Source organism: Microtus pennsylvanicus, chromosome 1 (assembly GCF_037038515.1).
Source record: "Microtus pennsylvanicus isolate mMicPen1 chromosome 1, mMicPen1.hap1, whole genome shotgun sequence".
Lineage (NCBI taxonomy): Eukaryota > Metazoa > Chordata > Mammalia > Rodentia > Cricetidae > Microtus > Microtus pennsylvanicus.
In genome coordinates, this window is record NC_134579.1 from 81,483,054 (window position 1) to 81,507,423 (window position 24,370).

General features: G+C 37.8%; 1 protein-coding gene across 1 annotated transcript in view; it reads left to right on the top strand.

Moving 5' to 3' along the window:
• Positions 1-682: 682 nt before the first annotated feature.
• LOC142846496 (vomeronasal type-2 receptor 116-like) overlaps positions 683-24,370 on the top strand; it is a 39,537-nt gene continuing 15,849 nt past the window's right edge. The window contains exons 1-3 of the mRNA XM_075967153.1: positions 683-885; positions 12,546-12,834; positions 13,508-14,311. Of these exons, the coding sequence (XP_075823268.1) occupies positions 683-885; positions 12,546-12,834; positions 13,508-14,311 (1,296 nt within the window). The remainder of the gene's footprint in view (positions 886-12,545; positions 12,835-13,507; positions 14,312-24,370) is intronic.

Genomic DNA, 24,370 nt, shown 5'->3' on the forward strand with positions numbered 1-24,370 from the left:
AAAAACCACAAACATGGGCAAAATACATGCTGTGGACATATTAGATGAATTATAAGAACACTTTTTGAAACATAATCTCCAGTACAGGTAGACCTTAACCATCTAGTATATAATGATAATCTTGACCCCTGATTTTACTGTATCTTGATCTTTCAGTGGCGGGATTAGAGATGCTAAAAACAATGCTCAGTTTATGTGGTGCCAGGGATTAAACCCAAGGCTTTGTGCCTGACTAAAAATAATTTGGCTATCCACTGACTATCCTTAACTACACATCCCTCATGACAATATTTTTATCCATAACTGAAGGTAAAAGTTTCTTAGCACCAGCTTGGTCAAGTCTTTCCAGGAGGACTTCATTTCAGAAGGGAGCCCTGTTGTCAGTGGAACTGGATGAATCATGCCACTAGGGACTGGAGAAGATGAGCCTCAAGCATATTTTTAATCTTATATATTTTTTTTACCTGGTCTCCAGATGTGATGCCCCAGGATGAATGTTTTTCAGAATCCATCAGGGAAATATTAGTAATCTGAGTTGAAGGATCTTTGGGAATGAGAGTGGTCATCATAGCCAACAAAAACATTGGAATTTACATGAACAGGCACAAGTACCTGGGATATGTATACACCTGCCTGCTCTGAAAATTCAGACTCTACACAGTTTGACTTTGTAGATTCTTCCATGATGCTCCCTCTGCTTTTTATGTTTCTGGTTCTGCCGTATTCCAGCTATGTTTATTCCTTTGATCGTTCTTCCTGTGCTACAAAGACAGGAGTCAGTGTGTACAAGGGTGGGGATATGGTGCTTGCTGCATTTTTCCCACTTCACACTATTGTATATGATTCCATCACTGAAGATCCAAGCAGTGCAGGCCTCTATCATCAGTAAGTTCATTTTTTCATCTCTTTGTTTTCTGTCATATTTTCAAATAGATAATGCCTAGAAATATTATATGTGCATATATCAGTGCTGTCTACATCCTTCATTCCACTCTTTCAACTCCATATGCCAAGAACTGTTTCTACTTTATTTTTTTACTTGTTTTATTAGTTGTTTTGCTTCAACAAAACCAATTTTTTTTAATTTTTTTATTGAGAAAAGGAAAAATAAGTTTCCTCCTCCCAGCCTCCATTTTCCCTCCCCCTCCTCCCACCCTTCTCCCCCTCCCCCTACTCCTCTCCCCCTCCCTCTCCAGTCCAAAGAGCAGTCAGGGTTCCCTGCCCTGTGGAAAGTCCAAGGTCCTCCCCCCTCCGTCCATGTCTAGGAAGGTGAACATCCAAACTGGCTAGGCTCCCACAAAGCCAGAATATGAAGTAGGATCAAAACCCAGTGCCATTGTCCTTGGCTTCTCATCAGCTCTCATTGTTCGCCATGTTCAGAGAGTCCGGTTTTATCCCATGCTTTTTCAGTCACAGTCCAGCTGGCCTTGGTGAGCTCCCAATAGATCAGCCCCACTGTCTCAATGGGTGGGTGCGCCCCTCATGGTCCTGACTTCCTTGCTCATGTTCTCCCTCCTTCTGCTCCTCATTGGGACCTTGGGAGCTCAGTCCAGTGCTCCAGTGTGGGTCTCTGTCTCTATCTCCATTCATCCCCAGATGAAGGTTCTATGGTGATATGCAATATATTCGTCAGTATTGCTATAGGATAGGGTCACTTCAGGTTCCCTATCCTCAGCTGCCCAAGGAACTAACTAGGGGCATCGCCTTGGGCTCCTGAGAGCACTCTAGGTTCAAGTCTCTTGCCAACCCTAAGGAGGCTCCCTTAACTAAGAATTGTGGTTCCGTGCTCCCCTATCCAACCTTCCTTTATCCCAATCATCCTGTTTCCCCAAGTTCCCCCCATCCTCCCCTTATCACTTTTCTCTCCCCATCTCCCCGTACCCCCATCCCACCCCACCCCCAAGATCCCAATTTTCTCCCCGGCAATTTTGTCTACTTCCCATAGCCAAGAGGATAACTATATGTTTTTCCTTGGGTTCACCTTTTTATTTAGCTCCTTTAGGTTCACCAATTATAGACTCGGTGACTTTTATTTATGGCTAGAAACCAATTATGAGTGAGTACATCCCTTGTCCATCTTTTTGGGTCTGGGTTACCTAACTCAGGATAGTGTTTTCTATTTCCATCCATTTGTATGCAAAATTCGAGAAGTCATTGTTTTTTACCGCAGCGTAGTACTCTAATGTGTATATATTCAACACTGTCTTCATCCATTCTTCCATTGAAGGACATCTAGGTTGTTTCCAGGTTCTGGCCATTACTAATAATACTGCTATGAACATAGTTGAACAAATGCTTTTGTCATATGATAGGGCATCTCTTGGGTATATTCCCATGAGTGGTATTGCTAGGTCAAGAGGTAGGTTGATCCCGAATTTCCTGAGAAACCGAAACACTGCTTTCCAAAGTGGTTGCACAAGATTGCATTCTCATCAGCAATGGATGAGGGTACCCCTTCCTCCACAGCCTCTCCAGCAAAGGCTATCATTGGTGTTTTTGATATTAGCCATTCTGACAGGTTTAAGATGATATCTCAAAGTTGTTTTGATTTGCATTTCCCTGATTGCTAAGGAAGTTGAGCATGACCTTAAGTCTCTTTTGGCAATTTGAACTTCTTCTGTTGAGAATTCTCTGTTCAGTCAGTGCCCCATTTTTTAATTGGGTTAATTAGCATTTTAAAGTCTAGTTTCTTGAGTTCTCTACGTATTTTGGAGATCAGACCGTCAAGGTCCCATCAAAATTCTTCACAGATCTTGAGAGGACAATAATCAACTTTATATTAAAAAACAAAAATCCCAGGATGGCCAAAACAATCCTATACAATAAAGGACCTTCTGGAGGCATTACCATCCCTGACTTCAAACTCTATTACAGAGCTACAGTAATGAAAACAGTGTGATACTGGCAGAAAAACAGAGAAGTCGACCAATGGAATCGTATAGAAGACCCGAATTTACCCACAAACCTATGATCACTTCATTTTCGATAAAGGAGCTAAAAGTATACAATGGAAGAAAGAAAGCATCTTCAACAAATGGTGCTGGCATAACTGGATGTCAACCTGTAGAAGAATGAAAATAGACCCATATCTATCACCATGCAAAAAACTCAAGTCCAAATGGATCAAAGACCTCAATATCAGTCTGGACACACTGAACCTGATAGAAGAGAAAGTGGGAAGTACCCTACAACAGATGGGCACAGGAGATCGCTTCCTATGTATAACCCCAGCAACACAGACATTAAGGGCAACATTGAATAAATGGGACCTACTAAAACTGAGAAGCTTCTGTAAAGCTAAGGACACTGTCACTAAGACAAAAAGGCAAAATACTGAATGGGAGAAGATCTGCACCAATCCCGCAAAAACAATTTTTTTTTTAGTTTCCTTCCTTCTACCATGCCCTTTCTGAGACTCAATTCTTTCCTGATCATTCAAACATTCCTGACTGTCTTCCAGACTGTGTTGTAATTGAATGATATTCAATAGTACTATTTACAATCACAATACAAGCCTCTGGCATCGAATATTTCCAATGAGTATAAGGAACAGTCTCTTTCTTAGTAGTAAAGGATTTTTTTAGCTGTTTATATCAGCTTTTTGAGTTATTTGTATTAATTTAAGTTACTTGCACTTATATTGGTATAAAACCTCTGTCAAATGTATACTTGATAATGATTTTCTTACTCTGGGCTCTTTCTTAACCTGTTGATTACTGTGCAGAAGATTTTTAGATTTATGAAGAACCAATTGTCAACTATTGGACTTAATACTTGGACAGAATCCTTCCCTGCAATTCTAGCATGGTGGTACTGCCTATGTTTTTTTCTAACAGTTTCAGTGTTTCAGACTTCACATTACATCTTAGACCCCATTGAATTTAGTTTTTGTGCAAGCTGATAGATACAGGTTATTTTCATTTTTCTGCATGTGGACATCCAATCTTCTCAGAACCATTTATTGAAGATGCTTTCTTTTTTGGCATAGTTTTTTTTTGCATCTTAGTCAAGTACTAAGTTGGTGAAGTTACATGTACTCTTGTTTGGGATATGATTTTGTTCCATTGGTCTACATGGATGCTTTATGTCAGTACCATATCTTTTTATTACTATGGCTGTCTAATATATACTAGGATCTGGGATGGAAATCCCTCCAACATCATTCTTTTATCTCAAGATTGTATTGTAGTTTTAAATAAATTATAGAATAGATTTTTTATTTGTTATTAAGAAAAATAAGATGGGATTTTGATTGAAATTGCATTTAAATTCATTTCCTAGTGTCTTTCCTTCTTCAGAAGTTAAAAGTTTTCATTAAAGAAATCCTTTATTTCCTTGGTTTCATTTATTCTTAGTTTATTTTTCTTGAGGCCATTGTGCATGTGCTCATGGTCTTCTTTTTTGTATGTTTGTTGTTGATGTATCAAAAAAGCTATTGATTATGTAAGCTGACTCCATATCCTGCTATGTTACTGAATTTGATTATCATTTCTTTCCTGGTAGAATTTTTAGATCTCTATTCTATAGTATCATGTTATCTTTCAATAATAATAGTATACCTTATTCTTTGCTTACTTGTATTCCCCTTAATTCCTTCTCTAGATAATACTTCAAGAACAGTATTTAAAAGCAGTAGAGGTGGTAGACATTCCTGACTGGATTCTGAGAGGGATTGTCTCCATTTATGTTGATGATGTTGTCATTGGGGTATATATAAATATGGATAATCTTATTGTATTGAGGTATGTTTCCTCTAGCCCTACAATTAATGACCTTGATCTTTAATACATGAAAATGTTATCAAAGATTTTATGCATCTATGGAAATAATCATGTGATTACTATTGGGCATATATCCATTATGTGATTTATTATATTTATTTACTTGAGACATAGGTGGAACCATCCCCACATTACAGACAGAAAGCCAATTTGGACATAGTTGAAGATTTTTTTTATTGTATTCTGCTTGTAATATTTTGTTGACTATTTCTAATCTGTGTTCCTTAGGAATATTGGCCTATGCTGTTGCTATCTGTTTTTTTGTTTTTTTGTTTATTTGTTTGTTTGTTAGTTTTTAGTAGAGTGATACTGGCTTTGTAGAAGTTTGGGAGTGCTCATTCTGTTTCTTTTCTCTGTTAATAATTTAAAAAGAATCTGAAAGATTAAAAGTCTGCTAGAATTGTGTTGTGAATCCATCTGGCCCTGAACTTTTTTGGCTGAAAACTTTCCATTATTATTTTAATCTCCTCATTTTTATGGTTCTATTTAAATGTTTTATTTCTTCTTCGTTTAATGTTGGGGATTTGGCATAATATGGAAAATCATTTACTTTTTAACTCTTCCAAATTAATGAAATGCAGTTTGTAAAATTTTCCTTCATATTAGTATCAATTTCTTATGTACATGTTATAATCTTTCCCTGTTATTGCAGATTCTGCTAACTTGGTTTCACTCTTTCCCTATCTTTCTCTTTTTTTTTTTCTTTTTCGAGACAGGGTTTCTCTGTGGCTTTGGAGACTGGCCTGGAACTAGCTCTATTATATTATAATAATATCGTATCTTTCTCTTTTTAATTAGAAAAAAACAAAAATATGATATTATTATAATATAATAGTATAAGATCTTTAAAAACAAAATAGGATAAAACAAACAGGAAAAATATATTAAGACAAAGCATAAGACCTTTACAGATATAGAGACACAGCTTCACACACAGAGAAAACTCATAAAATTTGAAACTATTATGTATGTGTATATATATACACATATATATGTATCATGTATGAAGACAGAGAGACAGACAAACAATAAATAGGGAAAAAAGAAATAACTTTAAGAAAGAAATTCCAAAAAAAATGCATTAAAAACAAAAATGTCCAAGAATATTTGATTCATTTTGTGTCAGCCATCTACTGCTGGACATGTGACATTCACTTAAGTGGGGTTAGTATAACCAATGAGACTCCATTGGAAAACACCTGATTTTTCCTTCGCCAGTGGTTATCAACTGGAGATAGCTTTTGGATTAGGGAATGGGGCTTGTGTCTATGTCGACTTTCAGTGCTGAGACCTCATCTGGCTTAGACATGTGCAGGCCCTGTGAATGCTGCCAGACTATGTGAATGTGTATGTGTGTCAGTCCTGATGTGTCTACAAGTGACCGTTTCCTTGGAGTCATCCATCCCTTTTAGCTCTTACAGTCTTCCTGCCTCACCTTCCATAGGATTTCTGAGTCCTCTGGAGATGTATCTGTGGGAGACATTTCATTTATGACTGAATGTCAAAGGACTCTCTTTCTCTGCATATTTTATGTTAGCTACTTATGATTTTTATTTTCCTCTCTGTCCTTTGGGGCCTATATATTTGACCCATCTCATGTTCTGTTTTACCTGAGATAAAGTTTGAATCCCTTAGACATGAACATTAAGTTCCTGAAGACATCAATTTGGATGACAACTTTTCTGGTACAATTATTGTTATACTCTCAACTGTGTCAACCAAACCTTCAGTGACAAAGTCATTTATTTGTTTTTTAACTTTGGTCTTTGTTAATTTATAGAAGTTTACTAATATACTCACTTTATGGTTTCTCCTGATTTTTTGGGGGGTTTTTTCTTTTTAGTTGTTATATTATCCAGCTCAGTATGGTTTCTGACAATAGGCATTAGATTCATTATGCTCTGGGGAGGAATTTCCTTTATGGTTACACGAGACAACTGAATTGGATATGACATAGGGGTTTGTGAGAGGTCCCTCAAGGAGGTTCCCAATGCAAAGGATTGCATTGAATGTCTCTTGTTTATCTACATTCATTAGTCCAATGCCAGACTTTCCCATACCTTGTGTATAATCCAGAATGGAGAGACATTCTGATTGGATTATGCTTAGAAAAAACATTGTTTCTAGGAATGCAATGTTTACAATCCCTTTTAAGATGACTTGTTTACCAAATTGAAATACTTTATATTTCAATTTTCCCTTAAACTTCTGGAAGTCAACTCTTCTATCCATATATCATCAGGGTCATGAGATTTATTGTATCTCAGATGATGTGGGAGTCCCTTCTGTGTGCTGTCATTACCATTAATAAATAAATTGCCTTGGCCTGTTGAGAGGGCAGAACTGAGGTAGGTGGGGAAGACAGAACTGAATACTGGGAGGAAGGAGGGTGGAGAGAGACAGCATGGAACCACCAGAGTCAGATATGCCAAATCTTTGCCTGTAAGCCACTGCCACGTATTGATACACAGATTAACGAAGATGGGTTAAATTAAGATGAAAGAGGTAGACAATAAGAAGCTAGAGCTAATGGGACAGGCAGTGATTTAATTAATACAGCCCCTGTATGATTATTTTGATTTTAGGGTACAAGGATAAACAAGCAGCTCTCTTTCAACAAATTGGCATCCAATGTGGAGCAAACTAAATCCACTTTAAAGTTTGAGAGAGTTTAAAAAGAAATTCTAGACACACAAAAAAAAGAGAGTGAGAGTTTAACACTGCTTCTTGCTGTTTTCTGGCAGCATGCCTCAGCTCATTAAAAGAGGTTTCCAACTCAGCAGCAGCAGCAGAAACAATGCTCTGACATTTTGAAATATAGGTGTTTTGGAACGTGCTGTAAATGTGACCTCTGGCTTTTTTGGAAGACCCAGTATTTGGATGGGAATGTGAGCAGAGTGCTGTGGCTTGCTTGATGGCAACTTGTACTGGGTAATTGCCTGTAAATGGGTCTGTGTGTGTGGCTCAGAAACACAAGCAGATCCACCATGCTGGATTGAGCAGGGCAGCAGGTAGTAACATATTTGACCTAGTAATGTCACAGCATAGATTCTTAAGTGCTTAGCATTTAAGGAGCACTTCTCCTCAAAAAATAATTACAGATATGCAATAAAGACAAATTCAGAAAAAAAAAACTTATAAATGGGTCACAGTGTTGGATAAAAAGACAGTCATAGATTAAAGGAGTAAAGATAATGAAATAAATATTTAAAAACAAAAGAGTAAAAATAAGTCACATAAAAATTAGAAAATTCACAGAGAGTCTGGATTATGTACATTATTGTGTATTCTTTAAAATTTTTTACTGTAGAGGAGCTAAGTACAGAGGGACATTTCATTGTATGGGCTGCTAAGCTAAACCAGCAGGTATATTATAAAGGTATCTTGAATTTTGGTCTAAGGATAGGTTCCTTTGGAAAAAAGGTTCTTCTATCGTCTCCACAGAGGATGAGAACCTGTGGATTGCTTCCAGACTTATATGGTTTGATGGAACAAGACCCCCAGACAGGTCCCCATGAATACCCCAAAAGTACCCTCAAAAAATTACTTCACCCAATAAACAGCAGGAAGAAGTTTGGAGAGATATAACTATGCCCATATTCCCAAAATTCTTTATAATTGTTTGTTTATATTTAAAGGAAGATATGATATAGAGATTTGCATTGGTATGGATCTTGGTTTATTGATACAAATTTAAGGTCAATCTTATATTTATGCTCTTGATTAAGGTATTGTGATTGTGTAATTCATTTAAACATGGAATGTATAATTAAGAAATATAGGTTAATAGATAATCATCTATACTAGTCAAGCTTGTAGTCATGTTAGTTAGATTTTCTAGATGTACAGAAATGTATTTTAGATAAATAGGTATTCTTCAATTCTTTCAGAGACCTTCAAAATATCCTTCTGAAGTCTTTAATAGAGTTGAAAAATAAATATAGTTTTCTTTGCTTATGATAAATGACAGAGTAGATATAAATATTATAACTGTAATTCATGTTTGATACCCATTTTGTGATATGTAAATTTACTATGTTAAAGTTAAAGCCTTTCCTTTTATTGAAACAACAAAGGGGAGGTGATGTGGGAGGGAGTCCCCTATGTGTTCTGTGATTATCATTAATGAAAAAAGAAATTGCCTTGACCTTTTGAGAGGGCAGAACTTAGGTAGGCAGGGAGACAGAACTGAATGCTGGGAGAAAGGAGGGTGGATAGAGTCACCATGGAACCACCAGAGTCAGACATGCTGAATCTTTGACAGTAAGCAACTGCCATGTGACAATACACAAATTAATGGAGATGGGTTAAATTAAGATGTAAGAGTTAGGCAGTAAGAAGCTAGAGCTAATGGACCACGCAGTGACTTAATCAATACAGTTCCTGTGTGATTGTTTTGGTTCTGGCGACCAGGACAAACACGTGGCTCTCCTCCAAGACTCACATCCATTCCTCCAAAGGTGCTGACGTTGCCTTTAATGACCTAATTATTTTTACATTGAGAATTATCATTTTCAAAAGCCTGAAATTCAATTATTATTTCTCTAGTTCCTAAATTTGGTATCATTCTATTTACTGCTGATGCAAATCTTTGTAAGAAATCCAAGAAGATTTCTTTTGCGTCATTTACAAGATTTCAGTAAATGATTCAACCTTTCCTACTTCAATTCTGTACCAAGCAGTCAAAGCTGTTGCATGGCATAAAGCCAGGATGTGGCCATCATGTAGGGCTTGTCTTTCTATAATAGCATAAACTCCTTCTCCAAGAAGTTGATCTTGGGAGATTTCCATGCCTCTAGTTACACTCCATCAGAAACAGGTCCTCCATTTTGATTGTGAACCAGGTTCTAAAACAGCTTTAATTGTGTCCACCCAATCATTAGGAATAACTGTATTATAAATTGACCACAAGTTTAACATTTGCTTCACAAAAGGTGAATGCATACCAGATGAGACTATTGATTCCTTAATTTATCCTTAAATTTAACGTTGACACAGAAGTCCAATTAGCTATAACAGATCCTCTACCATTTGATAATTCCTGCAAGGTTATTCTATAATATTAAGGTTGGTTGTTTGGAAACCTTAGGTTGTTCCTCTCATTACAATGCAATGCCGAAATTCTTCTATCTGGATTTGGATAGCTCTGTGGTATGTTTTATTAAATTTTTCTAAGGCATGTATCTTGACAGTCAAGTCATACAACATTTTAAGAGACAAACCAAAGCCGGGCGGTGGTGGCACACACCTTTAATCCCAGCACTCGGGAGGCAGAGGCAGGCAGATCTCTGTGAGTTCTAGGCCAGCCTGGTCTAGAAGAGCTAGTTCCAGGACAGGAACCAAAAAGCTACAAAGAAACTCTGTCTCAAAGAGAGAGAGAGAGAGAGAGAGAGAGAGAGAGAGAGAGAGAGAGTAACCAAGAATTAACAAAGTTAGAACAAGGGTTACTAAAATGATAACAGAATGTCAATCTTAGTTTTTAATTCTTTCATTGAATTGTTCTATTTTTAAATCATGCATTACATAATCAGAAGAGACCTAACATTCACTATTGTAGTTGTGTTTTCCCACGGGTAAAGAAACTCCATTTTAACTAATTCCTCCCCTGAGAATCCTCAATTTTCTCACCAAGTAGAGCACAAATATTGTGGAGATATGTGGCTTATTGCTGTGGCATAGAACAGTAAAAGCCTGACTGAATTTCAAGGCATCTACACAGTTTGTCAACATCCCAAAAGGGGTTCAAGGGAAAACCCACCAGAAAAGAAGAAAGAAAAACCTAGCCAGTAGGGTGGTAACTCTGGCTGTGTGGAGCTCTGGCCTATACCAGAGACTGCAAAGCAAGAGGCAAATGACTTTTATTGTAAATTTGTACTCCAAAAATGGGTGTCAGATGCATCATGAATAATAAAAACCCAGAGACAGATATTTGACTTCAAACTGAATATCAAAAGCAGAGCAAGCGACCACTAGAGAGCTCTTCTACAAAATCGTCAGACTGAAAAGATAGTGAGTTTTTGTCCTATCCTGTCTCATAGTTCTCTCTAGTGCTGGTACTGAATCTATACAGCACCACTGCCTGGCCTGTATGGCTGATTAGTGTGCTTTCTGATCTTAGGAAAGTTTTATTCATTAAAACATAAGTAAAATATGAGTTTGAAAAATGTTCCATAATAATCTTCTGGAATTTACTGGAATCTGATGTATGTCCTGTTTTCATCTCTAATTTTATTTTAGAGGGCCACTATTTTTCTCCCCTTTTTGAAGTATTAAACATCTTCAATTTACTAAACAAAGATACATAGGTGCTTTTCTTGAACGTATTTCCTTGTATGCCTCCATTCCCAGCTATTCTTTCCATTTTCAAGCTGCTAGCATGCTCATAGTCTACTTTGTTCATCCAATATCATGTCTACTTTCATGTCATCTGTATACTTATCAGGTTTTATGTATCTACATGATATCTAGGACTTACCAATGATAAAACATGATATTTGTCTTCCTAGGACTGACTTAATTCACTTAATATGATTAAATTACATCCATGTTCCAACAAGTGACATAAGTTCATTCGTTATACCTAAATAAAATTCCACTGTACACATGTACCACGTTTTTTTTATTCATAGTTCTGTTATTGGACATTGAGGTTAGTTTCATAATATAGCTCCTATGAGTAGCACTGAATATAGTTTATGATAAGTGTGTGCTTCTCCTGAAAGTAGTATTTTTGGAGTACTTCTCTGTTGGAGGAGGAGCCACTTGTTCATCCCAGCCACCCCACTAGCTTAAACCCAAAATAATTAAACAGAAACTGTATTAATTAAATCACTGCTTGGCCTGTTAGCTCTAGCTTCTTATCAGCTAAATCTTAAATTAATTTCATCAGCTGTTTTTTATCATACTTCCACAGAACTCCCTGCTTGAGACTTTCCATGCACATACCCCATACTCAGGCTCATTGTTTTTATTTTGACAAAATCAAATGTTGATATATATGTCAGCCATGAGAATGTGCTTCACAGAATCCAAACACAGGGATTGCAATTTGCAGAACCCAGCTCCTCTGCACTGAAATCTGAAATTTATTCTGAATTTTTCCCCCAGGCCATGCTTCCACCTGCTTCGCTGACATAGCCAGTGACTGAATATTACCTCTGGGCCCACAGAGAGATGCTAATCTCATTCATGATACTCCATTTTCATGGCAAGATAAGATTACCTACAGAAAAATGCATCATTATTATTTCACACCAAGTGGATATAAATTTTAAAATGCTAACGTTATAAAGATACAAACATTTAATCTCTAAAAGTGATTATATTGCATGCAAAATTAATAGTCATTGTTGAATATTTCATCTGTGTAATATTTTTTCTATTAATGTGACAAAATACCATAAGAAAAGCAAGCTAAGGGAAAGGATTTGTTTTGGCTTATAATTATAGAGAGATTCTATCCATCCCGTTAGTTTGGGCATGACAACAAGAAGAGAAATCACCATGACAGGTGCAGAAATTGGGCTGGTCACATTGTATTTTCACTCAATAAATAAGAGATTGAGTCTGAACTGAAGCCAATATATAATGTCTAAAGACTTGTCTCCACTGACAAACTTCTTTTAGTAATGCTCAAACTTTTGAAAGTCCCAGAGACTTCATCAATGTCATCAGCTGAGGACAGAGTGTTTAGATGTGAATATATGGGAGATAGTTGACATTCAAAAAACAGCACACTTAAATATCCTTGTGTCCTCTGTTCAGGTTAAATATAAAGAACTACCAGATTGTCCTGGCAATGGTTTTTGCTATTGAGGAGATCAACATGAACCCTCATCTTTTACCCAATGTGTCTCTGGGGTATGATATCTATAATGTCCTGTATAGTGAATGGTTGACATTGGATAGATGCATCACTTGGCTATCAGGGAAGAAATATATAAGTAATTACAACTGCAGGAAAGAAATGAAGTCTGTTGCTGTACTCTCAGGAGTATCCTGGATAATATCTGCCCAGATAGGAACACTGCTGGGACTCTACAAATATCCACAGGTGAGGACGAGTGGAGTAGAGAGATGAAAAACAATTACAAGTTCAGGGTCATCCCAAGGTGAAAAACGAACATGAAAGAAAATTATGCTTATACATCTGCCAAAGTTTATAATCCCATAGAATAAGTGTTCAGTGACTTGGTGACATATCCACATTTCCTTGGTCTAGGACAGAGAAAAGGGATAGGCAGGAGCAGACAGTGATTACCTGGAACTGTGAGTGATGAGGAATTTCCTAGAAAGCTCTCAGAAAAGTAGGATACCAGTATTTTAATGGTATTATGATCTAGAGAGATGACTTTGGGAGTAAAGTATTTGATTCACAAGTATGAGAATCTGAGTGTGAATCTCTAGCACTCACATGAAATATGGCCATGACAGGACATATCTTTAACCTCAGTTCTGGTAAAGCAGAGAGTCTCTCATTGGAAAATCGGGCTAGCCAAAACAGTGAGCTGCAGGTTCACTTAGAGATCTATGCTCAAAAGAAAAAAATATTAAAGTAAAGAATAACAAGGTAATACTATTATCAGCCTTGACCTCGTGTACACATGTGTACAGATGTGATGATCAAATTCTCTTCATCACTCCAGCTGATTCTACAAGTCTGTCATGATTTGACCCATGCTTTATGGTTCCTCCTCTTAATTCTGCTTTTACTTCTTTCATTTTAGCTGACCATTGGGTCTTTTGATACTAACCTGAATAATCACGATCAGTTTCCCAATCTCTACCAAATGGCCTCCAAGGACACATCTCTGGCCAGTGGCATTGTCTTATTGTTGAATTATTTCCACTGGAATTGGGTGGGGTTGATTGTATCTGAAGGACAAAAAGGTGTTCAGATAATCTCAGACCTGAGGGCAGAAATGGACAGAAACAGAATATGTATAGATTTTGTGGAGATGATCCCAGTCAGTAAAGTATCCTTTTTGGCACAGGAACAATTGAATCCTACACGGGTTCTGAAATCATCAGCAAATGTGATCATCACCTATGGGGACAGTGACTTTCTGAGAGGCTTCCTGTCTTATTTAAAGCAGACTTTAGTTACAGGGAAAGTTTGGATCATGAACTCAGAATGGAATGATATCAACCATTCAAAGCATTTCATTTTGCAGTCATTGCATGGGAGCCTCATTTTCTCACATCACCACAAAGAACTCCCTGGTTTCAGAAATTTTACCCAAACTCTTCACCCTTCCAAATACCCAGAAGATTTTTACCTTCAAAGGTTCTGGTTCTACTTTTTTAACTGCTCATTTGCTGATGACTGTACTACAGTTGAGAACTGTGTGCCTAATGTTTCCTTGCATGACTCACCTAACAACCATTTTGATAAGGTCATGACTGAGTATGCTTACAATACATACAATGCTGTGTATGCTGTGGCCCGTGGCCTTCATGAGATGCTTCTTCATCAAGCAGAAGTAAAACTATTAAGAAAGACAGAAGAGTTGATGTTTTCAGCCTGGCAGGTAATTTCCCATTGGATTGCTCATAACATAAGCAATGTGATTTTTCTAAGTTTATGCTTTAGGAGGTCATACTTCTTATCTTAGATTCTCTAAGAGTACAAAATAAACTACTAGAAACACTTACAAAGGTGTAAGTAAAGGTCTATACAGAAATGATTAAAAGTAAGGGAAAAAATGTGTCTAAATCCACATCAGTATTATATATTGACAGATCACTGGTTTCTGTATAAAAAATATAGAATATATCCAATCTTGTGAGTCCCAGGAGATTCAATGGAGGCTGTGGACTTCAACTGAGAGGCCAGAGCTAATTGTGAAGGATACGGTGTCTAGGCACATGGAAGGAATCATACAACATGGAGAATGGAATCTGCAGGAAAACCTGAGGAAGGAACCAGCTGAGAGTTAATTACACTTAAGTATGTAGAGTCCCATCCATGGAGAAGAGGCTTCAAAAGAAAATGAAAGAACTGAATTGGCTAAAAAGGGATACTTCATAGGACTACCACAACATACAGCAAAGCCTGCACAGACAGACTGGGCGTTGAAGATGAATGAGGGTAGAGTTCCCAGGCATATGTGATTCCACAACATGCAATAAAGACCACAGAAGAAGGTAGGGTTATAGTTGTCACAGAGTAAGTTGCTCTGTAGATGGAGGTTTTTCTGTTCCACCCCATCTTGCCCCTGCTTTAAATACTCACCCAGAGGCTTACTTTATATATAAACTCTTTGGCCTATAGTTCAAGCTTATTAATAACTAGCTCTTATATTCAAATTAACCTATTTTTACTATATTTATTGAGCTATATATTTTTTCCATTCACCTCCCTTCCTCTCTCCTCCCCTTCTACTTTCTTCCATGATCCCCATACTCTCAGTTTACTCATGAGATCTTGTCTTTTCTACTTCCAATGTAGATTAGATCCATGCATGTCCTTTTTAGGGTTCTCTTTGCTGACTAGGTTCTCTGGGATTGTGAAATGTAGGTTGGTTTTTCTTTGCTTTATGTCTAAAAGCCACTTATGAGTAAGTACATATTATATTTGTCTTTCTGGCTTTGGGTTTTCTAGATCCATCCATTTGCCTGCAAATTTCAAGATGTCATTTTTTTCCCACTATGTAGTACTCAATTGTGTAATTGTGCCACATTTTCCTTATTCATTCTTTGGTCGAAGGGCATTTACATCATTTCCAATTTCTTGCTATAACAAATAATGGGGCTATGAACATTGTCAAGTACGTGTCTTTGTGGTGTGATTGAACATACTTTGGGTATATACCCAAAGTCTTGAGATAGACTGTTTCCTAACTTTCTGAGAAATCACCATACTGATATCCAAAGTGGTGGTATCAGTTTGCACCCCTACCAGAAATGGAGAAATGTTCCCTTTACCGCACATTCTCTCCAGCATAAGCCGTCATCAGTGTTTTTTATCTTGGCCATCATGACAAGTGTAAGATGGAATCTCAGAGTTGTTATGATTTGCATTTTTCTGATTGCTAAGGATGTTAACCATTTCCTTGAGCATCTTTCAACAATTTTATATTTGTCTGTTGAAAGTTCTATGTTTAGATCTGTACCCCACTTTTCCTGAATTATTTTAAATTAGCCCATTTCTATTAATCTATATATTGCCAAGTGGCCGTGGCATTTACTGATCTATTGGCATGTTATTTCTTGGGCAGCTGTTCATGTCTCTCTTGACTCTGCCCTTCTTCTCTTTGTATCTCTCTTTAGCATTCCTGCCTAGCTGTATTCTGCCTTGTTATAAGCAAAAGAAGATTCTTTATTAATCAACGGGAATAAAACATATCCATAGCATACAGAAGGGTTATTCCACAGCACTGCATAGACACAGACAACTAATGTGATTTCAACAGAAGTAATAAGTTAAGAACTGGGACTAAAAGATACAAAAAAGGAGAAGTCGAAACATCCTCCCTTGTAGATGATAATATTCTATACATGAGAGACCCTAAAGACTCCGTCAAAAACTCTCAGACCTGACACAGTGTAATTGCTGAGTAAGAGAGCAAGAGCCAGAATCCACTGAGGGTCTGAATATGAATCTGAGCCCTTCAAGGGAGTAGTCCTAAGCCAGAACCCCTGTGGGTCTGGGCATGAGTTTAGGACCTCCCAGGAACTAGGCCTGAGCCAGGATCTCTGCCAGTCTGGGCATGAATCTGGGACCTCTGAGAGAGTAGGCAGGAATCAGAGATCTCTGCAGGACCAGATGTGAGTCTGGGACCTCAGAGGGAGTATTCCTGAGCCGGGAGCTCAGAGGGAGTATGCCTGAGCCAGAACCTCTGTGGGTCCAGGCATTGGTTTGGGACATCAAAGGGAATAGGCAGGAACCCAGAGCCTTAGCAGGTCTGAGCATGAGTCTGTGACCTCTGAGGGAGTAACCCTGGCCCAGGTCCTCTGTGATTCTGGGTGCACCTGAGGCTGAATACTCCAAGACAGTAGACTGGAGCCAAAAACCTTTGCAGGATCAACTCCAAGGCAGGGATTTCTGCAGAGGGGATCAAGACTAGGATTTGCAGAAATAGTGGAAAGCCTGTAACCTAGGCCAAATTAGGCCTGAGACAGCAAACTCCAAGGGAGCAAAGCAAAGCACAGGAGCACTGAGCTATCTCCAGGAACATAGAGTAACCAATGGGGCAGCTAGAACTGTAGAGCTGTACCATGAGGAACAACCATCTGAACTTTGGATTCTTTGGTACCTTGAAGATTATTCAACAGAATCTCAGACAGCCTCAACCACATCTATTAGAGGAAAAGATGAGTAGAAAAGGTAAGAATGCATGTAACACCACAAAGAACAACACAACACTAATAAAACCTAAAGATCCTACAACAGAAAGACCTGAACAATCAAATATAGATGAAGCAGAAGAAAATGACCTAAACAAATCAAGAGAATGTTCAAAACTCTTAAAGAAGAAATGAGAAATTCCCTTAAAGAAATGGAGGAAGAGACAAACAAAAAGTTGGAAGACATCAGCAAATCCCTCAAAGAAAATCAAGAAAATGAAACAAAACATATGAAAGAAACTATTCAAGGTTTGAAAACTGAAATAGAGACAATAAAGAAAACATAAGCAACGGGAATTATAAAAACAGAAATCATGAGAAAAAGATCAGGAACCACAAATGCAAGCAATAACAGCATAATACTGTTATTCTAGAAGAGATAGAACAGAGAATCTCAAACACTGAATATGCAATAGAAGAAATAGATTCATCAGTTAGAGAAAACATTAAATCTAACAAAAGCTTAACCCAAAATATCCAGGAAATATAGGACACCATGAAAAGGCCAAATCTAAGAATAATAGTTATAAGAGAAGGAGAAGAAGTTCAACTCAAAAGCACAGAAACTATATTTAACAAAATCATAGAAAAAACATTCCCAACCTAAAGAAAGATATGCCTATTAAGATACAAGAAGCTTACAGAACAGCAAATATATTGGATCCAAAGAAAAAGTACTCTGACCACATAATAATCAAAGCACTATGTAGTAATAAGGAGCTGCGGCGGGGCTGCGTCCCCAACACCCCAGCCGCCTGCTCGGCTAGCTTATGCCCCGAAATAATTACACGGACACTGTATTCTTTTAAACACTGCTTGGCTCATTCCTACCTGGCCTCTTCTAGGCTAACTCTCGCACCTGGACTAGCCCATTTCTTATCATCTGTGTAGCACCGGTCTTACCAGAAGATTCTAGCCTAAGTCCATCCTGGGTCAGAGCTTCAGAGCTTCATCGCATGTGTCTGCCCAGGAGCCGGGAGCATGGTGTCTCTCTGAGGCGTCTGCCCGGAGAGGAGAGCTGTCGAGTCTGACCTTACTTCCTCTTCCTCCTGACATTCTGTTCTGTTTACTCCACCTACCTACGTCCTAACCAATAAGATGGGCCAAAGCAGTTCCTTTATTAGCCAATGACCTTCCTCCATCAGCACTAAACATACAGAGTAAAGAAAGAATATTAAGAACTGCAAAGGGAAAAGGCCAAGTAACACATACAGGTAGCCCTATCAGAATAACACTTCTCATTGGAGACAATGAAAGCCAGAAGATCATGGTCAAGCATTATGCAGACATTAAGAGACCATGAATGTCAGCCCAGACTACTATACCCAACAAAACTGTCAATCACCATAGAAGGAAAAACAAGACATTACATGACAAAACTAGATTTCACTAATAACTAGTCACAAACCCAGCCTTACACAACACATTAGAAGGAAAACTCCAACCCAAGGAAGTTGGTACACCAACAAAAAACAGAGACAACTAATGGTCTAATAGCGGCAAATCCCAAAGAAGGGGGGAAATGCACAAATTAACATCAGCAACAATGAAAACTAAGTTAACAAGAGATAGAAATCACTGGTCATTAACATCCCTTAGTGTAAATGGATTCAACTCACCTATGAAAAGACACAGGCTAACAGATTAGATATGAAAAAAATGAATATATCCTTCTTCTGCATGCAAGAAACATATCTCAACTTCAAAGACAGACATTATCTTAGAGTAAAGGGTTGGGAAAAAATATACCAATCAAATAGACCTAAGAAAGAAGCAGGTGTAGCTATCCTAATATCTAACTAAATAGATATCAAGCTAAAATCAGTCAAAAGAGATAAAGAAGGTCATTTCATATTAGTCACAGGACAAATATATCAAAAGGAAATCTCAATACTGAATATCTATGCCCCAAATACAAGGGCACCTTCATATGTAAAAGAAACACTTCTAAAGATTAAATCATACATTAAGCCCACATACTAATAGTGGGAGATTTCAACACTCCCCTCTCACCACTGGGCAGGTCAGTCAGACAAAAAAATGAATAGAGAAATAAGAGAACTAACAGATGTTATGATTCAAATGGACTTAATAGACATCTCCAGAATATTCCATCCAAACAGCAAAAACTATACCTTCTTCTCAGCACCTCATGGAACCTTCTCAAAAAAATGCTGACTTCGAGTTTCAGAAAAAAAAATCAATAAATTTATCTTGGCTTGGAATTAGGACAGACTTTCTAACAATGTCTAAAATGGTCCAAATCACACTTCTACCATTTTGTACTATGTATTTATGTGAAGCAACATATTTAGTATCGATGATTATAAAATCAAAATATCAACCAGCTCTCAAAAATATTTAGAATGTTCTGCCAAGATTTAACTCTTTGTGTAAAATAAATAAACATATCCAACACAGCAAAAAAAAATTGACCACATACTAGGTAACAAAACTAACCTCAACAAATATAAAAAAATGAAATAACTCAATGTACCTTATCAGATCATCATGGTTTAAAACTAGAAGTCAACAGCAATACTAATTCCAGAAAGCCCACAAACACAGGGAAATTAAACATTGCTCACCTAAATCATAAATGGGTTGAGAAAGAAATAAAGAGAAAAATTAAATACTTCCTAAAATTCAATGAAACTAACCACACAACATACCCAAATCTATGGGACACAATGAAAGCAGTGTTAAGAGAAAAGTTCATAGCAATAAATGCCTACGTAAAGAAGCTGGAAAAATCCCACACTAGTGAATTAACAGAACATTTGATAACTTTAGAACAAACTCTCCCAAGAGAACTAGATGGCAGGAAATAATCAATTTGAGAGCTGAAATCAACAAAATAAAAATAAAGAAAACAATACAAAGGATCAATGAGACAAAGAGTTGGTTCTTCGAGAAAATCAACAAAATAGACTAACCCTTATCCAAACTAATTAAAAGGCAGAGAGAGAATATCCAAATTAACAAAATCAGAAATGAAAAGGGTGACATAATAAAAACATGGAGGAAATACAAAGAATTATCAGGTCATATTTTGAAAACCTGTACTCCACAAAATTGTAAACATAAAGGAAATGAACAATTTCTAGATAAATATCACTTACCAAAATTAAATCAAGACCAGATAAGCAAATTAAACAGACCTATAACTGCTGAAGAAATAGAAACAGTCATCAAAAGTCTCCCAAACAAAAAAAGCCCAGGACCAGATGGTTTCAGTTCAGAATTCTACAAGACTTTCAAAGAAGAACTAATACCTCAAGTTATTCCACACAATAGAAACAGAAGGAACAATACCAAATTCTTTTTATGAGGTTAAAATCACCCTGATACTCAAACCACAGAAAGACATTAATAAGAAGGAGAATTACAGGCTAATCTCACTCATGAAAATTGATGCAAAAATACTCAATAAAATAATGGCAAATGGAATCCAAGAACACATCAGAACCATCATCCACAATGATCAAGTCAGGTTCATCCCAAAGATGCATAGATGTTTCAACATATTAAAAAAAAATCTGTCAAGGTAATCCACCATATAAACAAACTGAAAAATAAAAACCCCATTATTATCTCATTAGATGCCAAAAAGAGATTTTTTTAATTAAAAATTTCTGCCTATTCCCAGCCTCCCATTTCCCTCCCTGTCCCCCCACTCCGCTCCCCCTCCCTCTCCAGTACAAAGAGCAGTCAGGGTTCCCTGCTCTGTGGAAAGACCAAGGTCCACCCCCTCCATCCAGGTATAGGAGGTAAGCATCCAAACAGACTAGGCTCCTACAAAGCCAGTACATGCAGTAGGATCAAAACCCAGTGCCACTGTCCTTGGCTTATCAGTCAGCCCTCATTGTCAGCCACATTCAGAGAGTCCGGTTTGATCCCATGCTTTTTCAACCAACCTTGGAGCTCAACCGGCCTTGGTGAGCTCCCATTTGATCAGCCCCACCGTCTCAGTGGGTAGGTGCACCCCTAGCAGTTTTAACTTCCTTGCACATGTTCTCCCTCCTTCTGCTCCTCATTGGGACATTGGGAGATCAGTCCAGTGCCCCAGTGTGGGTCTCTGTCTCTATCTCCATCCATCGCCAGATGAAGGTCCTATGGTGATATGCAAGATATTCCTCAGTATGGCTATAGAATCGGACCATTTCAGGGTCCCTCTCCTCAGCTACCCAAGGAACGAGCTGGGGACATCTTCATGGACACCTGGGAACCCCTCTAGAGTCAAGTCTCTTGCCAACCCTAAAATGGCTCCCATAATTAAGATATATACTTCCCTGCTCCCATATCCACCCTTCCTCCATCCCAACCATCCCATTCCCCCAAGCTCTCCCCATCCTCCCCTTTTTACTTTTCTCTCCCCATTTGCCCTTACGCCCATCCTACCCCCACCCCCAAGATCCCAATTTTTGCCCAGCAATCTTCTCTACTTCCAATATCCAGGAGGATAACTATGTTTTTCTGTGGGTTCACTTTCTTATTTAGCTTCTCTAGGATCATGAATTATAGGCTCAATGTCCTGTATTTATGGCTAGAAACCAATTATGAGTGAGTACATCCCTTGTTCATCTTTTTGGGTCTGGGTTACCTCATTCAGGATAGTGTTTTATTTCTATCCATTTGCATGCAAAATTTAAGATGTCATTGTTTTTTACCGCTGAGTAGTACTCTAATATGTATATATTCCACACTTTCTTAATCCATTCTTCCATTGAAGGGCATCTAGGTTGTTTCCAGGTTCTGGCTATTACAAATAATGCTGCTATGAACATAGTTAAACAAATGCTTTTGTAGTATGATAGGGCATCTCTTGGGTATATTCCCAGGAGTGGTATTGCTGGATCCTGGGGTAGGTTGATACCAAATTTCCTGAGAAACCACCACACTGATTTCCAAAGTGGTTGCACAAGTTTGTATTCCCACCAGCAATGGATGAGTGTACCCCTTCCTCCACATCCTCTCCAGCAAAGGCTATCATAGTGTTTTTTATTTTAGCTGTTCTGACAGGTTTAAGATGGTATCTCAAAGTTGTTTTGATTTGCATTTCCCTGATCTATAAGGAGGTTGAGCATGACCTTAGGTGTTTTTTGGTAATTTGAACTTCTTCTGTTGAGAATTCTCTGTTCAGTTCAGTGCCACATTTTTTGTATTTTTTTTATTATTTAATTAAAAATTTCTACCTCCTTCCATTGCCCTCCCACTCCCCCATCCCCCTTCCCCTCTCTCTCCAGTCCAAAGAGAAGTCATGATTCCCTGCTCTGAGGGAAGTCCAAGGTCCTCCCCCCTCCATCCAGGAGTAGGAAAGTGAGCATCCAAACAGCCTAGGCTCCCACAAAGTCAGTACATGCAGTAGGACAAAACCCAGTGCCACATTTTTAATTGGGTTAATTAGCATTTTAAAGTCTAGTTTCTTGAGTTCTCTATATATTTTGGAGATCAGACCATTGTCTGTTGTGGGGTTGGTGAAGATCTTCTCCAGTCAGTAGGTAGCCTTTTTGTCTTAATGACAGTGTCCTTTGCTTTACATAAGCTTCTCAGTTTCAGGAGGTCCCATTTATTCAATGTCGCCCTTAATGTCTGTGCTGCTGGGGTTATATATAGGAAATGGTCTCCTGTGTCCATGTGTTGTAGAGTACTTCCTACTTTCTCTTCTATCAGGTTCAGTGTGTTCAGATTGATATTGAGGTCTTTAATCCATTTGGACTTGATTTTTGTGCATGGTGATAGATATGGATCTGCTTTCATTCTTCTACAGGTTGACATCCAGTTATGCCAGCACCATTTGTTGAAGATGCTTTCTTTCTTCCGTTGTATAATTTTAGCTCCTCTGTTGAAAATCAGAAGTTCATAGGTTAGTGGATTAATATCTGGATCTTCAATTCGATTCCATTGGTCAACATCTCTGTTTTTGTGCCAATACCAAGCTGTTTTCATTAATAAAGCTCTGTAATAGAGTTTGAAGTCAGGGATGGCAATGCCTCCAGACAATCCTTTATTGTATAGGATTGTTTTGGCTATCCTGGGTTTTTTGTTTTCCCATATAAAGTTGATTATTGTTCTCTTAAGGTCTGTGAAGAATTTTGATGGGATTTTGATGGGGATCGCATTGAATCTATAGATTGCTTTTGGTAGAATTGCCATTTTTACTATGTTGATCCACCCAATCCAAGAGCAAGGGAGATCCTTCCATTTTCTGGTATGCTCCTCAATTTCTCTCTTCAAAGACTTAAACTTCTTGTCAAAAAGATCTTTCACTTCCTTGGTTAGAGTTACCCCAAGATAATTTATGCTATTTGTGGCTATCGTGAAAGGTGATGTTTCTCTGATTTCCCGATCTGCTTCTTTATCCTTTGTGTATAGGAGGACAACTGATTTTTTGGAGTTGATCTTGTATCCTGCCATGTTACTAAAGGTGTTTATCAGCTGTAGGAGTTCTTTGGTAGAGTTTTTGGGGTCGTTTATGTGCACTATCATATCATCTGCAAATAAGGAAAGTTTCACTTCTTCCTTTCCAATTCGAATCCCCTGATCTCCTTATGCTGTCTTATTGCTATTGCAAAAACTTCAAGCATTATATTGAAGAGATATGGAGAGAGTTGACACCCTTGTCCTGTTCCTGATTTTAGTGGAATGGCTTTGAGTTTCTCTCCATTTAATTTGATGTTAGCTGTCGGCTTGCTGTATATTGCTTTTATTATATTTAGGTATGAAACTTATATCCCTAATCTTTCCAAGACCCTTATCATAAAAGGGTGTTGAATTTTGTCCAATGATTTTTCAGCATCTAATGAAACAATCATACGGTTTATTTCTTTCAGTTTATTCATATGATGGATTACATTGATAGATTTTTGTATGTTGAACCAGCCCTGCATCTCTGGGATGAAGCCTACTTGATCATAATGGATAATTTTTCTGATGTGTTCTTGGATTCGGTTTGCCAGTATTTTGTTGAGGATTTTTGCGTTGATGTTCATGAGTGAGATTGGCCTGTAATTCTCTTTCTTGGTTGAGTCTTTGTGTGGTTTTGGTATCAGAGTAACTGTAGCTTCATAAAAGGAATTTGGTAATGACTCTTCTCTTTCTATATTGTGAAATACATTAAGGAGTATAGGTATCAGGTCTTTTTGGAAGTTCTGGTAGAATTCCGCATTGAAACCATCTGGTCCTGGGCTTTTTTTGGTAGGGAGGTTTTTGATAACAGCTTCTAATTCTTCGCGACTAAC